The sequence below is a fragment of the Podarcis muralis genome, chromosome 10 (genome assembly GCF_964188315.1).
Source record: "Podarcis muralis chromosome 10, rPodMur119.hap1.1, whole genome shotgun sequence".
In the NCBI taxonomy this organism is placed as follows: Eukaryota; Metazoa; Chordata; class Lepidosauria; order Squamata; family Lacertidae; genus Podarcis; species Podarcis muralis.
The window spans coordinates 36352057-36374711 of NC_135664.1; the positions used below are offsets into that span (position 1 = coordinate 36352057).

Genomic DNA, 22655 nt, shown 5'->3' on the forward strand with positions numbered 1-22655 from the left:
AAAGCTGAATTTTACAGATAAATGGTTAAAATCCCCTAGATTTAGGTGTGGCAAAGCATACAACCTTCATCATGTTTGTAACCAATGAATCATATTGCTTGGCTCTACTGGAACATTTTATAATCCTCAAGATGTCATGGTGCTGCCATGCTGATGGTCAACATGCTAGCATAATAGCAACTCTGTGGACATGTTGAAACTGGATGTAATCTTCTACAGTTTTGGTATTTATGGAGGACTGAGCTGTGGGCAGCTTCTTGCATCACATCATTTGCAAAGTGCCTTTTTCCATAAAAGCATGCTTAACCTCTCATTTCATTAGCAACATTAAACAATTACGAACGTTACACTTCACATCATAAGGAGAGCTAAACGTGAAGAGTACACGTACCTTGAAATGCTTTCACCCTGAAGGAGGAAGAGGAAACAAATATTTTAAAAGACTACACACCTATGTTTAACAAGCAAATTATTCACAGCTTACTAGACAATTAATGAGAATTTAAAGTAAGCTCAGCAATTAAAATAAAATGGACCATAAAATATACTGTATGGCAGAGGTGTGGAACCACCAGCCTACAGGTCCATTCAGGTCTGCTAGGGGTTCTAATTTGCCCCGGGAGGCCATTTCCCCCAAACCACACTCAGCTGCCCCATCCCTGATGTCATATGTGGCATCAGGTATATGGCAGGTAAAGGCATGTCTGCTGTTATTTTGAAGTCCATTTCCAAGCCGTGTGTATTGAAACTTATCTGCAAGACAGTCTTCAGAGGAAAGTTCTTTTCAAGTTGTAACCCAATGTCATAACAACATCAGGTGATTGACAGGTGGGCAGTACCACCCACGTGTCAGAATTGACACTTGGGATTGAGGGGAAGGAAGGATCTGGCCCACTGGCGGTATGCAGTTATCTACTCCTGCTGCATGGAATCATAGGCTAGAATCCAAATAGCTAACTTAAATACACCAAGGGACTGGGCGTGCCCAAAGGCATTTTGGACTTCTTTCTTTGAATAACAGACCTTCTAAGCTGAAGAGCATTTCAAAGACTTCTATGATTTCAAAAGTAATTTGCAATGCAGCTTAGGGAACTGCTGTTTGAGTGATACAAGCCGAAAGTCTCCATAGCCACATGAAAGTAACTGCATATTTGGATCCTAGCAACAATTTGCAGAATCTTCACAAGAACACCAATATTAGAAATATAGACCCCTTGTTATGACAAAGTTCTAAAGAGTTAATGATTCTGCCTTCCTGTTCTTTTAGTATTCTATGTATTCCAACTGCTCTCTCATTTTTCAGTGTGGACAGTCCACTATGTAGTGATTTTAAATAAACATTACACCATTCTTTTGATTGAATGTATTTTGTAGGGTCCACTTAGAGCTTATTCAAGTGACACGTTCACATGAAACAGATAATGTTGGCATTATCACAGCAAAATGTATGCAATCTCAGTTAATGCACTATTACTGAATTTAAACAGGATGCAATACCTGTGGGAGTGTAGCTTTTGTAAAATATGGCACTCAAATGAGAATCAAAATGAAAGAGAACAGGGGAAAAGATAGATGGAACAGCACTGCAATATGGAAACAACTTTGTGCGCTATGAAAGATAATCAATAATAATATAATAATAATAATAATTTATTATTTGTACCCCGCCCATCTGGCTGGGTTTCCCCAGCCACTCTGGGCGGCTTCCATAAAAACCAAAGATACAGTAAAATATCACAGATTAAAAACTTCCATGAACAGGGCTGCCTTAAGATGCCTTCTGAATGTCAGGTAGTTATTTATCGCTTTGACATCTGATGGGAGGGCGTTCCACAGGGCGGGCGCCACTACCGAGAAGGCCCTCTGCCTGGTTCCCTGTAACTTGGCTTCTCGCAATGAGGGAACCGCCAGAAGGCCCTCGGAGCTGGACCTCAGTGTCCGGGCAGAACGATGGGGGAGGAGACGCTCCTTCAGGTATACTGGGCTGAGGCCGTTTAGGGCTTTAAAGGTCAACACCAGCACTTTGAATTGTGCTCGGAAACGTACTGGGAGCCAATGTAGGTCTTTCAAGACCGGTGTTATGTGGTCTCGGCGGCCGCCCCCAGTCACCAGTCTAGCTGCCGCATTCTGGATTAGTTGTAGTTTCCGAGTCACCTTCAAAGGTAGCCCCACGTAGAGCACATTGCAGTAGTCCAAGCGGGAGATAACTAGAGCATGCACCACTCTGGCGAGACAGTCCGCGGGCAGGTAGGGTCTCAGCCTGCGTACCAGGTGGAGTTGGTAGACAGCTGCCCTGGATACAGAATTAACCTGTGCCTCCATGGACAGCTGTGAGTCCAGAATGACTCCTAGGCTGCGCACCTGGTCCTTCAGGGGCACAGTTACCCCATTCAGGACCAGGGAGTCCTCCACACGAGCCCGCTCCCTGTCTCCCAAAAACAGTACTTCTGTCTTGTCAGGATTCAACCTCAATCCATTAGCCACCATCCATCCTCCAACCGCCTCCAGGCACTCACACAGGACCTTCACTGCCTTCACTGGTTCTGATTTAAAAGAGAGGTAGAGCTGGGTATCATCTGCATATTGATGAACACCCAGTCCAAACCCCCAAACAGGTTACGCTTCTATGAAGGCCAAATAAAATTATCACATGATCTCTGAACTTAATGTTTTAACCCAAGATACAATTTTCTTCACAGAACCTTGAATAAAATCGTAGCATAAGATTATGCAAGGAAAACAAAACAGAACAATTACCTGTGTTTCTTTTTTATTTGTTCCCTCTTCTGAATCAGATGGGTGTTCTTGTTCATTTTCATCACTCTGAGGGAGGAAACCCATTTAAAATTAGCATATATTTACATTCTGCCTCGGGACAGAACAACTTAGAAGGAGGGCTTCCTCCAAACAACACTTTCAGCCTTCAAACTGCTTCAAACAAGCAGATATAGTTTGTCAGTAACAAAATTCTATCCTAGTTGCTCACCACCATTCACACATTTATACTGGAATATAATCTATGTTTGTACTCTTCTAAAACAAAATTTCAACTATTTTTGTCCAATTCTTCAATTCTGGGACAACTTACTGTAATCAACTTAATTTTTTAAATAAAACAATAGACACTCTTTCAATAGATACACAGAATCTGTATTTTCAGATCATCTCACTGTTTCTGATTTAAAGTCACACACATAATCATCCAAGCCCTAATTAACAAAAATTCCTGCTTATCCAATGTATTATGAATTATGTATGTGTTACAATTAATGTCACACATTTTCCATATTACAGGGGGGTATAGTCAATGCTTGCATTGAGTACACCCACTGAAATTTATAGCGATGACTACCTTGGGTTCATTACTTTCAATGTGTCTATCCTAAGTAGAACTTAGTTGGGTACTGATTTTACTTTAAGGTAATGACTAGTAACTGAATTCATTAACTGTCCAAAAAAGCTGTGGTATCAGTGATGAAGAAGTCTGTTGTCTCACTAATAAAAAAAAATGTATATATTGTGGATGGGTTGGTGATTCATGAAACAGTTTGAATGTCTAGATCTGACAACTGGGTATAACCACCACACTTCTAAAATGAGATTGATAGCTGTGTTAAGCGTCAGACCAATAGCTTTAAAATACATGAATCTCACCTATGTCTGAAACATAAATCTGCAATATGAAAACAAAAACCCAATTTCCACAGCTTGTTTTATCAACTGTGTTGCCTCAGTTCATTGAATTCTCCCTGAACTGTTTCTAAATACAGATCTATATGCAATTTAAATGGGTTTTTACTTACATCCTGAGTCCAAAAAGAAACTCCTGTAGATCTTCGTTTTTCTCTTGGCCGTCGCCTTTCCCTTATTGATTTTGTCTGTGATTTATCTTCTTCTTTTTCTTCTTCTTTCTTCCCTGTTTCTATTTAAATAGCAATGCATTGAGATTTTAATGAAGTCCAGTAAATATACTAATTTGCAACACATTACATTTCTGTTGTCATTCCTGAAGCAAGACATTCAGGATTCAAGTTTATGAAAATCCTAAAATGCTTTTGAGAATATGGTAAATGTAGATCACTTTTAACATGCCATTATTCTCTTTATACATTGTTCCATCATTTCTAACTATAATATTTCATTGTAGTATTATATGGATTTAACCTTAAGAATCAAAGCCTAACACATATGCATACATTATGACATCTACAAACACATATTCATCAAAGCAACCAGAGCACACTTATTCAGGTAAGTATTTGTTTAGCCAGAAGCATCAAGAATTCAGCGTGCAACAGACTCTTTCAGAGAGATTTGTGTTCAAATTAGCTAGATTTGCTTTTCTGGTAATGCATTTAATGAAATCCAGCAATTTTCAGACCATGGTAAGGTGCCACTTCTGTAAACTAAGATTTAAAGTAACATGTCAGAAAGATCAAAGTTTAACCTTTCAAACTGATTGTTCAGATCCAAAATGCTTTTATTAACTTATACAAGAATTATTAAGCAGGGCTGCACAAGCATATAACATTCCTTTGCTATCATGCACTTTATCCATGTGTTTACCCTTGAATTAACATAAGAAATCACAAACATCCAGGTACTTGTTAATTCACTGCTCCAGTCTTCAGGGCTGAAAAATGAATCTATATTAAGGCAACACAATACTCAGCCTCACTCTAAACTTTTTCTTTTTTAAAAAAAGTTATTCCTATAACAATTCAAAATTAAAATTTAGAGCCCATGGAATTATGGGAACTGATGAGCAAGTTTAGATTTGATCTACAGAAAGCAATTTAAAAGTATAATTACTGAGGAATTGCTGAAATACTGATTTTAGGTGGCGATTCTGCAGGAGGATTCCCAACTGTTTTACCAATTACTTATCTAAGGTATACCAAACTTTCTTGAAGGGGGCAGTGGTTCATTTGATAACACCAACACAGAAAAAGAAAAAAAATAAGAGAAGCCTTACCTCTCTCATTTTCCTTTGCTCCACTTCTGGAGTAAGCAGAAGTTATACCTATAAGGCTGTTTGGTCTGTTTAGTTGGCTTGAAGAACTAGATGTGGCAACTGAAGAAGTTGATGAAGTAGTTGAAGGTGTAGTTCTATAACGATGATATGGCTAGTCAACAGGGAGAAGTCCATATCAGTTTTGAAATATTGGGAAGCATAGAAATGCAGATTAAATCATTTTCATCAAGTAAGCTACCTCCTACAATTTCAGAATGGCCGCCTTACCCTGGTCCGCATGAGTGGCAGTTGCAGCCCCTTGCAAGCTGCCCTTCATTCCCAGGGCAGTTAGGAGTCACATCCCCAACAGCCAGCCATTGTAATTTCCCTGACCAGCTGCATTGAAGCGTGTGATAGCTCACCAAGACTAAAGTTTAAATTGCCCAATTATGGGCAGCCAATGGGGCAGAGCCTGGTCGGTGGACCTGAGTGCAGAAGTTCCCACTCTAATGCATTAACTGGGGATAAAATCCAACTGTGCCTAGCATTCGAAGCACAGTTGGCCGATTCATGCCTGTGCAATAAGAGAAACATGAAATACCTCCTCTATGGTCCGTGTGTATCTTTGTCTATAATCATCATCTTTAGATTCAGATTCTTTCTTTTCTTCCTGTTTTTCTTTGTCCTGTTTTTCTTTTTCCTCCTTTTCTTTTTCTTCATTTTCTTGCTCTCTGGTTCGTGTACCACGACTTCTGCCAATAGTTTTTTCGGCTTCTTGAAGATCAGTCAGCGTTACCCCCTTTAGAAGAATTGCACCCCAAAAAAGGATAACATGTCAAGTCTCCAGTATCTAATTTGACTTCTGCTGACATTCCAACAATAACATATTAAAGGTAAATGGTATTTTGTAAAAGAAACAAAACAAAAAAACAAAACAAAACCTGAGGCTACACCCCATTTCCTAATCTCATAGTTCATTCTTTCTTGTTTGTTTCGTCCTTATTTTTCATAGCATCTAAAAGCTTTTCCCTTGTATTTTTAATGCTGTTTCAAAACAACTGGAAGGGATGGTATTTTATGTGATAAAAATAAATGGATGCTTTAAAAAAACTTTTCCCCTGATTGCATGCTTTGGGGAAAATATATTTTCCTAGCCCAGAACTAATTGTGTGCATGTGGATATGTAGATTAAAGTCAGAATGCAAATACTTAACTTGCTTTTCTGAAGAGGAGATATATCTCTCTGTTGCACTAAAAAATAAATAAATGATAATACTTTCCTCTGGGAAAGTTGTGTGAGGGTCCTGGAACACGCCTAGAGCCCAGTAGGGCAGAGGGAAAGGCCTGTTCCAGAAGGGCATGCAGGGATGGGGAGTTCTGGGGGTTTCTGGCTTCACATGTTTTGGGTTTACACATGAAACCCTGGACCCAAACCCTCACATAAAGCTGCGAGTTGCCTGTATATTATTACATACTTCCATTTTCATATTTTCATTCTCTCTCTTCCTCTATGAACAGAAACCAATTCATAGGTATTGCACCATCAGTGTATCCCCTAAATATAACATATATGATCACTGTACCTGAGTGGATCTTCTGGACTGCCTTGCTTGCCTTGATCTAGCTTTTCTTTGGGATTCAGATTCTTCATCCCGAACTGGAGTGAGGTATGACCTGGAGTTAAAAGATTTGCTAGCTAGTAATCAATGTATAATGTAATTGCATTTTTTGAAAATAATTTGATAGAAAAAGGAGCAACCAAAGCCTCTCGGCTAAGTCACAAATAAATTAGGAAACTGAAGGTTTCAAACAATAACAAGGTTCTTTTGCGGCAAAAAGATCACTGCTTGCGTTTTGGTGTAATTCTGCACTGCGCACATACAAGCTCTTCATATTCTGATAATACAATTACATTACAATATCAAGTCAGCACTTTAACCTAAGGATCAGCAACAGAAATACCCAGGATCAAACTGAGCCGTCTGAGAGGTATTACCAGCCACTTTCTAATACAGATGCAACAGTGCTTTTAATGAGCTCATGGTAACTGGCTATGGGATGTAGGTGTGGGAGGGCCCTGAATGGGAATCTTTATTATTCCCTCCAAATGGTACTCCAAGTAAACTAGTTGCTGGTGAACTATACTAGCAAATGTTTTTATTTACAACCAACTTGAAGTGTTGCTGCTTTGCAAAACTGGTTTTAAAAACATCATTTCATACTATTAGATCTCTCAACACTCAATCAAGCAAGGATTCCACGGCAATGGGCTAGTTTAGATGCAATGGGATACCATGATTCCCAATTACAAGAAGGTGTTGCAACAAGCTTGCTTCTCATCTCTCCTTTAACCGTAAGAAACAACTGGACACTTCCTTCAGGTTTTTGAATAAACCATAGCTATGTTCAAACTCAGGAAACTGGTTCATTCTACATGTACTTACTTAACAAACCAGAACCCAATTGTGATTGTAGGTCAGGACTTGTTGAATCCAACCTGCTGGAACAGACTACCCTTTCCTGACTTTAAATTTAATGGGGGAAAGCCTGTCAGGGCACTAAGCTAAATAGTAAAAAGAGACCTCATTATTTATAAAGTAAACATTTCTCGAATTACCCCAAATACCACCTTCAAATTAATGTCTAACATAAGGAGAACACATCTTGATAGACATTAACAAAATATTCAGCTCATCCAGAAAGCTTATGGTATGCACATTTCTGAACTTTTTGCTGTGCCACTTCCTTTCATTTATTTTCTGCCCTGCTTTAGATGAGATATCTTAAAGATACCAGACACCCAAGTGTCATAAGTGTAAGTATACTGCACTAACATACATACATAAATGCATTAAGCCTTACAGTTAGCTATTATGCTTATGTCTCATAACCTTTGCCTCAGCTATGACCATTTAAAGAATGACCATTTAAAGAAAGCGGGGAAATAGGAAGAGCAAACAAACAAACACTCCTCAACATATACTTAGCAGTAGGCAATTTTGTCATCCTAGGTTATTCTAAGCAGCCAACAAACTCACATAATCAAACACTGAACTCTGAATGAATAAATTGAACTACTTTGGGATCATGTAATAACTGCCACTATGTATAGTCATGGGAAAAAGAAAGTGCACCCTCCTTGAATTCTGTGGTTTTACATATCGGGATGTAATAGCAACCATTTGTTCTTTACCAGGCCTTAAAATTAGGTAAATACAACCTCGTATGAACAATAATTCATGACCCATTACAACGTGTCATGATTTATTTAACAGAAATAAAGTCAAGATGGAGGAATCATGTGTGGAAAAATGAAGTACACCCTTACTGCTGCCATAGCAATGAAGAGGCTAAGTACCAGTCAGGGGCTGCTAATCATATGCCCTTGCTTATTTGAACAGCAGCAAGTGTGCCCACCTCTATAGAAGCTGGGGTTTGGGCAGTCTGTTGGTCTGGAGCATTCAGGTGTATTTTAACACAGTGCCAAGGAGGAAATATGACACCATGCTCTTAGAGAAGCAAGTGCTGCTGCCCATGAAACTCTGAAGGGTTCCAAGGCCATCTCCAACCAATGTTAAGTCCCTCATTCTACAGTGAGGAAGATTTTCAAAAGTGGAAAACATTCAATACAGTTCCCAATCATTTCAGGAGTGGACGTCCCAGCAAATTCACCCAAAGGTCAGATAGCGTAAAGCTCAGAGAAATTGCAAAAACCCCAAGAGTTACATCTCAGGCTCTACAAGCCTCAGTTAGCATGTTAAAAGTTCGTGACAATTCAATTAGAAAAAGACTGAACAAGCATGGTTTGTTTGGAAGGGTTTCCAGGAGAAAGCCTCGTCTCTCTAAAAAGAACATAGCAACATGGCTTTGGTTTGCAAAGTTGCACCTGAACAAACCACTAGACTTCTGGAAGAATGTATTTTGGACGGATGAGACCAAAGTGGAGATGTTTGGCCATAATGCACAGCGCCATGTTTAGCCATGTGTGGAAAACTACGTACACCTTACGATTCAATAGCTTGTAGAACCACCATGGTTAGTTTTTCACACATGGCTTTTCCATTTTGGCTTTATTTCTGTTAAATAAATAATGACATGGCGCAATATCACGTGTTGTTGTTCATTTGAGGTTGTACTTACCTAATCTCAAGACCTGCTAAGGAACAGATGATTGTTATTACATCTTCATATGTAAAACCACAGAATTCAAAGAGGAGGTAGGCACCTTTTGGACAACACATTTTAAAAATCAAGGTAATTTAGACCACCAACAGAAATCTAAATGTGTTATTTCATCCTGTGCAACACACATGCAAAACCTTGACACACTGGTGAGAGTGAAGAAAGAAACTGAATGCCTGGATTTTGAACTTCCTTGCTTTTTCAGCTCCTCTCAGGCTTTTTAACTATAGTATTTTTAAAATAAAAAAACACTTATTATAATAAAATTTAGTCATTACACACACCTTGCTTTTAATCCTAGATACATTATTGAACACTTTTAATGAATAAAGTTGCCTGGTTCGCCAACTTTATTCCTATTATTTCCAGACACGATCCTTCTTCAAAGCATACAATGTGCATTGTGGCAATACTTGATTTGTCTTCCACGTTAAATTGATCTTTAAAAGGAACTAAGAATGCAGTCTCAGAGCATTCATGTTTGTGTGCATTTATGCCAGAACAAACTAAGAACATTGCCACACCTTAAAAACATAATAGGTTAAAGGGCATGGGCTTTCAGAATAACAACCTACATCTTCAGATGAATGAAAGAGAAACAGGAAGATAAGCTGGTTTGTGTCTATATACTTTGAAAATGCCTAGGTTTATTCTAAATTCTGGTGTCTCTTCTTCTCCACACCAAAATACACATCCTCTTCTCTCCCTCCCTAGAATATTTTGTGAGGTCAGTGGACAGGCAGGTTTGTTTGTTTGGCAAGATCAAATGGTCCCTAATATGACACTTTGGACTGCTTTGACCATTCCTCAAAATAGAATATTTGGCTCTCTGTATCGAAGGCCACTTCCTAAAGAGATATTGTGTGCCACTTTCTATATCTGCAGTACCTGATACATCTACTGGCATGTCTTTACAAGCATTACAGCAGCCTTTTTGCCCATTTTATTTTTTTAAAAAAAGCTTTTTCTTATTTCTGAGAGGGGAAATGCGCAGCAAGTTCAAACCATAGCATTTTCCTTAACACACAAAGTCACTTGGGAAGAAAGATGACAAAAGGGATTTGGGGCCCAAATGACACATTTACACAGGAAAAACCAGAAAACATAAAAACAGCAATGTAGAAGAAAAGGTGCTCTCAGACACTGACATGGACAACTTGTTGCATTTACGTTTATCACGGTTTAAATACATATGGTGTTTCCATATTGACCAGAATCTTATATGTTTGGAAACAGTTCTTCCCATCTAAACAGCTGATAAATTCTTCTCACAATTCATGAAACTGAAAAACTTTTCTCAATTCTCTACAGATAAAGAACTGCTGTAAATGTGGAGACACTGAGCATGCATACCACTCTCTACACTAGTTGTTGTTTTTTTTTTAAAGTGGCATAGAACCATGGGAACTATGTGAACAGGGAAGATGAAAAATGACTTCCCATTTTTAAAATTGTATTCCCTGTTTTATTGTATTTTTGATTTTTTGCTGGAAGCCACCCAGAGTAGCTGGGGAAACCCAGCCAGATGGGTGGGGTATAAATAATAAATTTTTGATGATGATGATGATGATGATGGTGATGGTGATGATGATGATGATGGAAGCTGAGGATTGTCTACGTGTTTCCCATCACATATATTACATGTGGGCAAAATATCAACGTATCTACAATTGTATTAATGCATCTTTTGTGAGTAGGCATTTGTTCACCTCACACTAATGAATCACAGCACAAGTGAAGTATCATTCTCAGAACTTTTACACACCTGCGTCTCTCCCTGACCTCTGAAGTTGAGGACACAGTGCCAGAAGTAGTTGTAGTCAAGGCTGTGGTAGTCGCAGTATTTACAACTGATGGTGCAACAGGAACGGTCACTGCTGTAGGAACATTGTCTTTGTCTCTCTCAGTACTATCCTCAGCCCATAAACGATTTGAGGTACTATAGCATCATAGCAACAACACAAAAAGAGAAAAGGAAACAGCTAAACAATGAAAGCACTTTACTAAAACAGTGTGATACAAAGGGATGGATTTTTTCTTTTTTTAAATACAAATTTGAGACTGGTTTTGCTACAGAAGTATCTACATAGCTCCTGGGGAGCTTTACTAAAAGTAAAGCTTTGACTGTATTTTCACCCCATTCCTATATATTATTTTTTACCTGTTTACAGACATGCATAGCTATTGCTTTATAATGCAAGCTTCATTTTGAGCCAGATTACATACTGACCACAGGTAACAGCAAAAATGAAAAAAATCCAGAGCCCAGTACCTTCTACACAAAAATGCATGCACATACATAAAGCACACAGTGGACATAACACAAATGACATTGATGGTCCCACCTGCTTTGTATGCCTGCTGTTGCTGAACCCGTTGTAACCTTTGTAGCAGTGCTTGTGCTGGAAAGCAGGCTTTTCTGAAGACCAGCGGGGGAGGTAACTGTTGATACTGACGTAATACTTGGAATACTAGAACTAATCAAGTCATCTTGTCTTCTACCAAAGGAACCACTGAAAAGTCATTTGAATTTACAAAAATAAGCACTGTGTATTTATTAAGTTATAAATCACCATCCATTCTTCTACCAGTTTGATGGGCCCTCGATTTCCATCTACTGAATAGCTCCAGATATTTGTAAAAAAAGGTAAGCATAATTACAAGAACTCTAATTTCCCTCTCATTTCCATAAAAAGACTACAAAGATTGTATACCCAATTTTAACATCATACCAATGTATCTGCTTGCAGTCTTATGGCACACTTAATAGCACTGTGTTGTTGCTATTACAGCCCATCACTTACATACAGAAAATCTAAAGTATCATGATACTGATTAAAAGTATCATCAACTAAAATATATGAGCCAAACTGAGTCTTAGACATCACTTACTCACACCGAGCATGACCATCACTGAAGGGCAAGGATGCTGCCACAGTTGCTTCATGAACAGTTTGGCATTAAGAGGCAACAAGGAAGCTGTTCTAAGAACTGAAAGTGCAGCTTTTCTGGAAGCAAATAACTGAGGAAGCTGTGACTAGCAGTCCTCATCCATTTGGGATTGGAAAGCACCAGAACCATATTTCCTCTTTCAGCTGATGGCTTTGTAGTGTTTATCCAATTAAGGTATAATAATAAAACAGCTCTCGCCATTTTCAGGTAAATAGCTAATGTATAATCACAAAGCAACTACACCTAACCTTCTTTTAAGAACATGAATATTGCTGTCCTTTATATTACTATTTGAAAATGCAAACAGTATAAAATTCATTATGTACCACCATGCAGTTCTATAAAAATACCTGGAATTCTTTATACTTTTAACATCTACAAAACATACACTATTTACCTTCTTTGATAGGTTGTGTTTAGTGGTGAAGATCCTTCATTTGAGATATTTTTCTTTGCATCTTCTTCCCATTTTCTTCTTGTGTAAGAACCACTACCACGTATTAAACTGGCTGACGTATCCCTGTTTTCTTTCTCTTCAATGTCAGATGTACTGGCCAGCCGTCTTGGAATTGTAGGAGCAACATATGCAAGCCTAGTTCCTTTTGTATCTTTATCCTGTAAGAGACATTTTTTTTATAAAGTTTACAAGTTTGACTTACGATTACGATTTTTGAAAGGTCAACTGCATGTGTAGCCAACATGACCCCAATTTTAATTACATACATATATATATATAAACATACACACACACGCACAACTTGCTCCCATCAATTTATGGGCGAAACAGTGAAAAAGTGTTAAAACAGGCACACTGTTTCTAGAGGTTCTAGTTCACGTGTAAAAATAAGCATCTAGCAATAAATGTTCTAAAGGGAGGTTGCCACTTATGATTTACATATTTTACTGTAAACAATGTCAAATAGAAACTTTGGCATTTGAGAGAACAAATAATTAGTTGTCAAACCTGAACTAAATTACACAGAGCCTAACACACATGACTGATAATTGTACAGAATTATGCTTCCTACATAAGTTGTCTGGAAAGTCTGGCCTTCCCATCACTGAATTACACTGAAAGTGATCTACTACAAATAAAGAAAGAAAGTAGTTAAACCTTGTACAAAGAGTAACCACACATTAGGAAGCATTTCCTATTTGAAGGATGGAAAAAATGCCACACCATTCTTGAAAGCACATCCTTTCCCCCCGGAAACTTTGCCCAAGGAACTAGATGAAAAATGCAGAAAGACATACAAAGATCACTGAACCCCTGTCTTTGATGAACGGAAATCTTTCATGGTACACCACATACCAACTACTAGTGCCTCTTAAGACTTCACCAGGAACTAGGCATATAAGTTCATGATTTGTCTTCACAGCTTTTAGGAGTAGAAACTTTATTCCATGATATGTGGAAGTCAGAATTTGGTAAGGAATTCATCATCTTCAGACACTGGTCTTTCTTTTTTAAAAAATAAAAAAACCATCACCATCCATAATTTAATTACGTCGTGTGTTCTGGAAAAAATGTTACCTTGTCTTTGTTGTCTAATGAAGAGGACAATCTAGGGCTTGAAGCTGATCGCATAACTCCTGTCGAATCCTTTTCTTTCTGTGTTTCTTTGCTAGCTGTAATCTCTGCCAGTGCCCCATAACTGCCAGTCTTTCGAAGACCTAGTCTCCATGAAGCAGGAGACTCATCTTTTCTCTCTTCTTCTTTGGGAGAAACCTTAGTTGAAGTTGGGAACTGTAAAACACAGGGTTGCTTTTCTGTAAGTCTTGTTCTTCCAAGTGTCCTCTGTGCAGTCAAACATTTGGAAGTGTACATACACAGGCCACAAAATGAGTAATTCCACAACTTTGACAGGAATGGAGTATGTCTGTGCCCTTCTCGCTGACATATTTGCCCTTGTGAGCATGAACCATGGGGCTAATGTATTTCTCCGCAGTTCACATGAGATCACCACTGGTAGCAAACCACAAGTAATTTTTAAGACAAGTTGAGTTTCTATGCTAGAGAAGGAGGGTAGGATGTGCAACTGCACAGAGCACACTTGGAGAACAGGGATTACAGACAAGCAACCCTGTTATCTCCTTCGTGATCTTTGTGAAGTCCCACATTTGACAAGCAAGTAAGCAAAATTGTCAAGTACAGATTCATCCACCATGGACTCTAGACTCAGAGAAAGCAGTAATGGGCCTTGGCATTGCTTCACTCCCTTCTTATTGAATTCCAACACTGCCCCAGATGCAAAGTCACTTTTGGTGTGTTTAGGTATTGGGTATTAGGAAGAATGCTAGCCATTCATCTGAACAGCTCTCTTTTTACTTAGCTTTGTACTCTAACACAATGGTTGTCCATTGTGAAACATGGTTTAGAGCAACATGAACTTTGATTTCGCACAGCTGCTACAGAAATCCACCCTGAACCCTGCTGCTTACCACTGTGTTCTGTTCAGCAGTCACTAATATTCCTTGCACAAATGTGATCTGACCCAAAACCTAGGTTCCAGTAAGCCTCCTTCATGAATCCTTGATTAAATCTGCTAGTGCCCAGGTTGTGGCCTTCCTCAAAATAGAGGCAAGGGAAGGAATTATCTTTACTACAAGGTATACACTTCTTAAAACCTGCCCTATCACCAAAAGTCATTTAATTTAAACTGTTAAATAAGATAGCAGGGGAGGGGGGGTACTGGGAGAAAGATACAGAACCTGCCATGTCATCCAAGGTAACACAATGCAAAGCTTGCTAGCTGCAATATTTTGTGGCAGTTAAAGACATTCACCCAACCTCGGATCATATAGATGAGGGCAAACATGGCTGCCAAGGTAATAGGTACAAGCAAATGACTTCTGTCAAAGCCTAAGAATTTCTACATGGTGGCCTATGTTTGCTCACAGCAGAAAGTGGGACTATACAGAGGTCACAGAAGAAAGACACATTCTCAACCTCAGTATTTTTAATTCCAGAATTCCATGCTTCATGGTATATTTCAAAATGAAATTCCCTATAGATGTATATTGTATGTATGTGGAAAAGGAAGCAAGACCTCACACAATTTCCTGGGCAAGTTAATAAATTCCAAACACTTGGTAAATCAACTTTTCAAAGGTTAGCTTTGTAAACATTACACTATAAACTACAAATTAACAATGAGATGCAAAAGAGACACACCATTTAAAATCATGCAGCTACAGTGCCAATATTTGAATTAACACTTGTTATTTTGCAACCTGGAGGGGGAAATCACACACAGAGCCCTCACCAGAGACTTTTCACCTTTACTGGGAACAAGAATAATGCCAGTTTTACGTAAGCCCTGCCTCCATGATGCAGGATCTACAGAGTCCACCACAGGCATGATAGCAGGAAGAAAGTCATACTAAAGCCAATTGGGACAAGACATATAAAAGAGATATAAAGATTGAACAAAAAAATATGTTGGCCTTTAATTTAAAAGTCTACATGTTTTAATCCCTATTTACTTTTTACAGAACTGCAGTAAAAGCAGTCAGCTTTTTTCAGCACATATTCACAGAATTATAGCCATATATGAGCAGAGATGTGCAAAAGTCAGAGGAGGTCCTATCTTTGACCTTTGAACAGGGAAGCAGGAAGTTCAAGAGGAATACAGCTCTAGCCCTATGTATTTTTTCTCTTGTGAAAGAAAGCAGCATGGAGATTGGAAAGGAAGAGAGGGGTAAAAGCATATGCACTGGAATGGAGAAGCAGAAGAAAAATGAAGAAAGGAAATAGACTGAAAGATAGGCAGTATGTTTCTTTTGCACCCATACTTTAGGCACCAGAACTCTTATCTATGCTTGTAATTTAAAAAGCATGAAAATTAGTACTTGTGCTTAAACGGGCGGACACACCTCTGTTCCATGACTACTTTCCTTGTTACTCCTTTACATGATTACTTTAAGACAGGGTGAGAGCATAATCAGCTGTGCAGTACATGAGTAACCTCACAACTGTTTATACATTTTCTTACAGGCTTTCTTTCTCAAAAATCTCAGCCAGACACAGATTAGGGTACCGAGGAAAAGGACTTTCCGGTGGCAGGCTAGATAAGTATTTGTGGTCATTTATGAGAATGTACACATGTACATTAGGTAGGTAGGTAGGTAGGTAGGTAGATTAGATAAATATATATAACACCAATGGGCTATACTCAGTTTTTTATGAGTAGAAATCTGCTCTCACAGTGGGACTTTGCTACTCATGAAAAGCCTCTCCAGATGGTCACAGGATTTTCAGAAAGGGTCATGGTGGAAAGTGGAAGCTGCCCAAAATCAGGTAGAGGCAGGTTGCCAAGTAGGAAGTTACTTGTATAAGCGACCTTCATCTGATTCTGGCCAAGTCCTCTTTCCTACTGCAGTCCTTCTCACCACAACCAAGGTGTTTTCCTGAGGGTCCCCCAAACAACTAGATTTTTGAGGGATTCCAGAAACTGTACTATGAGGAGACGGGTGAAAGACCCATTTTATAAGTGGACTTTCCCTCAGACAGGACTGACTACAATTCCATAGTTGAAATAAAAACATAATTTTTTCACATTTAAAATGAAAATACAGGAAAATCTATCCATTTAGGTCAATGAGCATCTTGGCTTCTGTAAGAATATTACTCATTATATTGAATTGTGCTAGCATTCCTCTAATCACATATATGGTGGTGATTCATTCTTCCCCACTTTCACCTTAGGAGAGTTGGTATTTCAGATCAACTTGTAACTGCCTGTTACAGCCTCACAACTCACTCATGCAATGCCTCCTCTTCCCTGCCAGCTCTACACTGCTGTCACTGTTTCAGAATTGGTATTTCACAACAATATTGTAAACAGTTGTTACAGCACCAACACTCATCCATATCACAACACCTCATCCCACCAGCTCCACGCTGCTGACACCACCTTCTCACACAATCAATGTGGGATTCTCCTAGACATTTGTCCAATCAAGAAAAAACTACAAGGAAAGAAACATACAGCCTCCTCTGTGTTAAAAAGGTGGCTGCATGTACAAAGCTGCAGTCTTTCTTTAATGAAAGCAACCGGTTGAGTACTAAATTACAAGGCTCTTTTGGAAGATATACCTTCAGGGCTTTTTGATATGTTTTGTTTTTTTATCATCTATGCACACCTTTCTGTAGAAAGATACTCTACAAGGTGTTCCATAAAAATATCTATTGTGTGAATTTGTTCCTTGAAAGACTCCCTTATTCCTTACATACCTGGCAGGTCACTGCAGGGAGAACTTCTCCTGCAAGACCCAAATATCTCAGAAACCCACTCAACAGTAACTCAGAGCAGGGTTTTAAGTGTGGCTGTCCTTGTTCTGTGGAACAGCATTCTTGTCGAGATACGACAGGCGCTCACTATCTGTACTTTCTGGAAACAATCAGATGTTTTTGTTCCAACAAGCCTTCTCAGCTGGATGAACAGGTCTCTGCCACGGGTGTCTATTTGGTGTTTCCCCCCCTTTTAATTCCTTTTTAATACTGTTTAAAATTGTTTTAGCTGCTTATATTGCATTCTCTACAGCACCTTGAGACATATATGGAAGGTGAATAAATTAATAAGAATTAATTTTTAAAATGATGTCTCAAATTCTTATTTGCAATTTACCTGAAAATATCAATTTGAGGCTTGGGGGGGGGCATTAACTCATATCTAGTACTTGACCTGAAGGTGCATCTTAGGAGGAAAGCATTGCAGGTCTTAAAAAGAGAGAGCTCAAAATCACAGGTGTGTAAAAAAAATACTCAGACAACAAGTATTAAAACTAGATCTTTCTCTTGGGATAACACAACAAGCACAGGTATTTACTGACTGTTCCTCAAATGAAGCAAACTAAGAATTTTTGCAGAATTGACATCATCTCTATGTGTTCTAATACAGAAAGCTAACAAAGTAATTAAAAGTGAACAACTCTGTTTATTCTACATGAAGTTTGCCCTCTGCATTTTAAACAACCTTCCTGACTAAGCCAAAAGGATGAAAACCACATTCGTTTGAACACACACACACACCAACTTCATGAACGGCTATATGTGGACTACAGTAAACTAAGGTGGTAAGGCCCCAATCACAAGCAAAAAGAGGTGTACAAAAAAAGAGAGATGTTTTTATTAAGCCCAATGCATTTTTTAAAAACCCTCTTCTTCAGGGAACTCTTGAACATCAAATCTGAGCCTGGTATCTGGAGTTACAACTTGCTCCCATTTCAAATGAACATGCCATGGATTGTATCCAATAGGCCCCCTCTTTGATTGGAGGCTTTCACAAAAAGAGAATGAAGCAATTTTGCCAATTCCCGTCACCTTCTATGCTGTTCCCACCCAACTGTCTGAAGCCGATTTGGGGGAAAGATGGAGGGGGAATTGGAATTGGCAAAAATGACCTCCCTTCCCATCCGCTGGGGAAAGCTTCCGCTGGTCAAATTGCCTTCAGCAACACCACTGGATACAAGCCTATAATCTTATTTGGCATAATATCTGAAACCTTGAGAGCCAGCGTCAGTCAGTGTATGCAATACTGAGCTAGTTGGGTCAATGATCTGACTCGATGTCAGGCAGCTTCCTATGCAACAGTTGATCAATCAAGGCATTTTAATAGTGAGAAGAGTTCATGATATAATGTGTACACTTTACTCTTAACTAGACAACCGAAACAAACTGTTTTACCTTCTTAATGGGGGATGTAGGTGTCACTTGACCAGTAGTAACTGATGGTGTTGTCACAGCTATAGGAGCAGCTTGCACATTGGTGGTATTTGAATTATTTGTTGTAGGTTTGTTCTTGTCTGTAAATAAATCATTTAGAGGATAAAGTAATTCAAAATCCATTTAAAGATAACTAATACTTTTTACATTACAGAGGCCCATTCTGAACAATAAAGTTTACAGGCACCGGGGGGCGGGTAGACAGGTATGTTCATTTTCTTTCAGGTGTTCCCACTGGCCATTTTGCTGCTTGGTGAGTCTGAAAAACTGAGGGGAGCGTGCCTGCCTCTCACAATTCTTTGCTCCTGCCTTCAATCATGTGACGAGGAACAGCCCACACCACTGGCCCTGGTATCCCACAAAGTAAATAAGGGTTTAGCTCCACTATGGAATAAGTGTCCCAGTACCATATTCCTGCTACATTATAGAAGAGTATGAATTGTTTTATTGTATTGTATTTATTTACTAGAGGGACGCGGGTGGCGCTGTGGGTAAAACCTCAGCGCCTAGGGCTTGCCGATCGCATGGTCGGCGGTTCGAATCCCCGCGGTGGGGTGAGCTCCCATCCTTCGGTCCCAGCTCCTGCCCACCTAGCAGTTCGAAAGCACCCCTAAGTGCAAGTAGATAAATAGCGGGAAGGTAAACGGCGTTTCCGTGTGCTGCGCTGGTGCTGGCTCGCCAGAGCAGCTTCGTCACGCTGGCCACGTGACCCGGAAGTGTCTCCGGACAGTGCTGGCCCCCGGCCTCTTAAGTGAGATGGGCGCACAACCCTAGAGTCGGACACGACTGGCCCGTACGGACAGGGGTACCTTTACCTCTACCTATTTATTTACTGCCCAGAAGATACACCAAGTAACTTCAGGTTTTGTTCCAAACTATTTGAAAGTATACTTAAAGAGCACTAGTAGTTGGAAAAGATGATCAGGCTATGCATCTAACTACAGTGGTACCTCGGGTTAAGTACTTAATTCGTTCCGGAGGTCTGTTCTTAACCTGAAACTGTTCTTAACCTGAAGCACCACTTTAGCTAATGGGGCCTCCCGCTGCTGCCACAACATGATTTCTGTTCTCATCCTGAAGCAAAGTTCTTAACCCGAGGTAATATTTCTGGGTTAGCGGAGTCTGTAACCTGAAGCGTATGTAACCAGGGGGTACCACTGTACATTTGTTGTAGAACACTACCCAAAAATAAATAAATAAATCAGTGTTTTCCTGCTATGAGAACAGTAGCTCCATAGAAGAGCACTGAGAAGCATGGACTTGAAACAAAAAATTCCCAGCTATTTTAGTTTTAAAAATGTTTCTAGTCATTATGGCTATAGACAAAATTGTAAGGCTATGAGAATAAAAAAATCACATGAAATATACAAGAACTGAGAACCATGATTCCCCATCATCTCTGAACCTGGATACAATTTCATTAGCACCACTTAAGGCAGTACTAAATATATACCACAATGGAAATAGTTTTATAAAATCATTTTAAAATACAGAAAATCTCCTGCAATAAAAATGCTTACAATTTTGGGGACAATACCATCTGACACCTTGTGCACATCCTCACAAGCCTAACATTGCATGCAGTAGAAGCAGGACTACCAGGGCTGGTGGGTGTTCACCATTTAGGAGCCTTCCTCCTTCTGTTTTATTAAAAATATTTTCACCACATCTTTCCATTAGAAAACAATTCCCACTTGGCACATGGAAGGGAATGGATGTGGAGAGGGGCTGGAACTTCCCCAGTGTCTGTTTAAAAATACAGAGCTGTGTTTAAATAACTGTACTTTAATAACAGTTTCCCAAGAAAATGCAGTGGTGTGTTTGCTTTTTAGTATTTCTCTACTTGAACAAGGGCAATTTAAGCCCTTTTAACAGTCCAATGTTTATTTCTCAAATCGCTCAAAGCTCCTTTCATTTAAATATTAAATTTAAATTCACACTAAACAAAATATACACCAGAGCAGGCTCTACTCCACCTAGAATATTCCAGGTTCCAAAACGTTTTATTGTGAATCCACCTTTAAATGAGTAAGAGGGAAAGGAGAAGGTACAAATTTGGAACACAGAGATTCAGCTCCAGGGAAAAGCCTAAGTTCTCTAGCATGCCAAATAAAGTATGATGAAAGCCTTGTTGATATTTAAAAACCTCTAAGTTTACATAAATTAATTCTTGTGTCACAGTCATATTTTCCTGGCACAAGACTGCATAGTAGCAACAAAGAAAACAGAGTAATGAGAGTCATATAACTCAAGAAATGCTGAAGTGATGAGTCTGAAACTTTTAAGCTGTTAGTGGAAGACATGCATATATATTAAATTGTGCTCCTCCAGCTTATAGCTGTTATTTAAGTGAAATAAATAGATCCCTTTTGATTCACTATTTTAAAATTAACCTTAAAATGTGTTTAAAAAAACCATGAGTATGAGGAAAAGGCAAGGAACAGGGGAGTTTCTAGACATCTGCATGGCTGAAATTGAATCGTCATAGTGCTAGTTAACTTTCTGATACAGAATCTGAGAGTTTTTCACAGCTAATTAGCACATTCTTGACATCTTCCAGATAAGATATAGATTTATTATATATGAATTCTAATAGATGTACTATGTGTGAGTTTGCTCTGTACAGTTTCTAGTTACTGTATTACCACGTTAAGGTTTCTGGACAATCAAGTGACATAAAGATAGTTAATTTTGTTTAAAATGACGTATCTCGTGGTTTGCACATTAATGAATTTTATACTTGTCCCTAAATGACCTCCAAACTTGAAGAAGCATGAAGTAATGAGGAAGTAATCCAATGGTGAATTAAACTGAACTGAATTTAAAAGCAATTGTAAAGCAAAATTGTTGTTCTATAATACCTGTTTCTGCTTCAGATTCGGAGTCTTCTTCCTCATCTTCTTCACTAGAGCAACTGGACTCATCTTTCTTTCCTTCTTCCTCTTCATCAGCTTTTTCTTGCTCTAGAGACTCAATGTTTGATGCATTCTTATCTTGCTCAATGATCAAAGTCTCTTTACTGGAACAACATTGTTTTGAAGCATGAAATATTTATTGCATTATTGGCTTCAGAAAAAAGATACCAGGGTGGGCTGTGACAGGAGCACAGATATGGACTCAATGTTATTATGACAACTCTACTCCTTCTATGTTTCTTCAGTACAGGTAACTTGCCTCTTACATGAGGGTTCAGTTCTGGGGCTCCATGTGTATATGCAAAAATGAATAAAGACAAGAATCCCCAGGACACACACCCTCACCGCAAGGTGGAGAGCTGCCTATCTGGCTTCGGGAAGGCGGTATGAGGGCTCTCCATCCTGCTGTCTTCTCAAAGCCCAGTAAGCACTTGTCCAGCTTTGGGAAGGAGGCGGGAGGGCTCTAGGACCCTGCTAGAGCCCTTGTACTGCCTTCCCAAAGCCAGGTAAGTCTGTGATCACAATTTTGCACAGGTGTGGGGGGGATTAAATAAATGGAGGGTGGGTTTCCTCTGCTCTATTTATTTCCCCGCCCACCCATGCAAAGCTGTGATCAGTAAAATAAGTGTAAGACCAGTTACCTATACCTTCTCCAAGTAAACATGTAACCGTCTTCAACATTCCCCCTACACAGAGTTTATTTTAACTAATCTACTTACTTTTTAAACGGTTTTTGAGATTGATTATTGTCCATGTTTGCTGTAGATTCAATAAGGGGTGATTTCTTCTCCTTTTTTTCACTATGAAGCTTTAAGAGATATGAAAAGATTCAGTTAGATTTCTACAAGTGCTGATGCAAACACTAAAACATTTCAAGTCACCTGAAGTAGTATAACATGAAAAAAAGGATTTAAAAGATTAAGAT

At 39.0% G+C, this 22655-nt stretch overlaps 1 protein-coding gene across 6 annotated transcripts in view; it reads right to left on the reverse strand.

Moving 5' to 3' along the window:
* PPP1R12A (protein phosphatase 1 regulatory subunit 12A) overlaps positions 1–22655 on the reverse strand; it is a 90343-nt gene that overhangs the window by 14142 nt on the left and 53546 nt on the right. For 2 of the 6 annotated variants that reach the window (XM_077934754.1, XM_077934753.1), the window contains exons 7-20: positions 22450–22538; positions 21677–21834; positions 18777–18895; positions 15355–15471; positions 13623–13835; positions 12486–12703; positions 11482–11649; positions 10902–11075; positions 6538–6628; positions 5556–5753; positions 4976–5126; positions 3804–3922; positions 2758–2823; positions 392–408 (exon numbers count right to left, since the gene is read on the reverse strand). In XM_077934754.1, coding sequence (XP_077790880.1) covers positions 392–408; positions 2758–2823; positions 3804–3922; positions 4976–5126; positions 5556–5753; positions 6538–6628; positions 10902–11075; positions 11482–11649; positions 12486–12703; positions 13623–13835; positions 15355–15471; positions 18777–18895; positions 21677–21834; positions 22450–22538 — 1898 coding nt within the window. The remainder of the gene's footprint in view (positions 1–391; positions 409–2757; positions 2824–3803; positions 3923–4975; positions 5127–5555; positions 5754–6537; positions 6629–10901; positions 11076–11481; positions 11650–12485; positions 12704–13622; positions 13836–15354; positions 15472–18776; positions 18896–21676; positions 21835–22449; positions 22539–22655) is intronic. The other 4 variants (XM_077934756.1, XM_077934755.1, XM_077934757.1 and 1 more) reach the window with 4 other exon arrangements.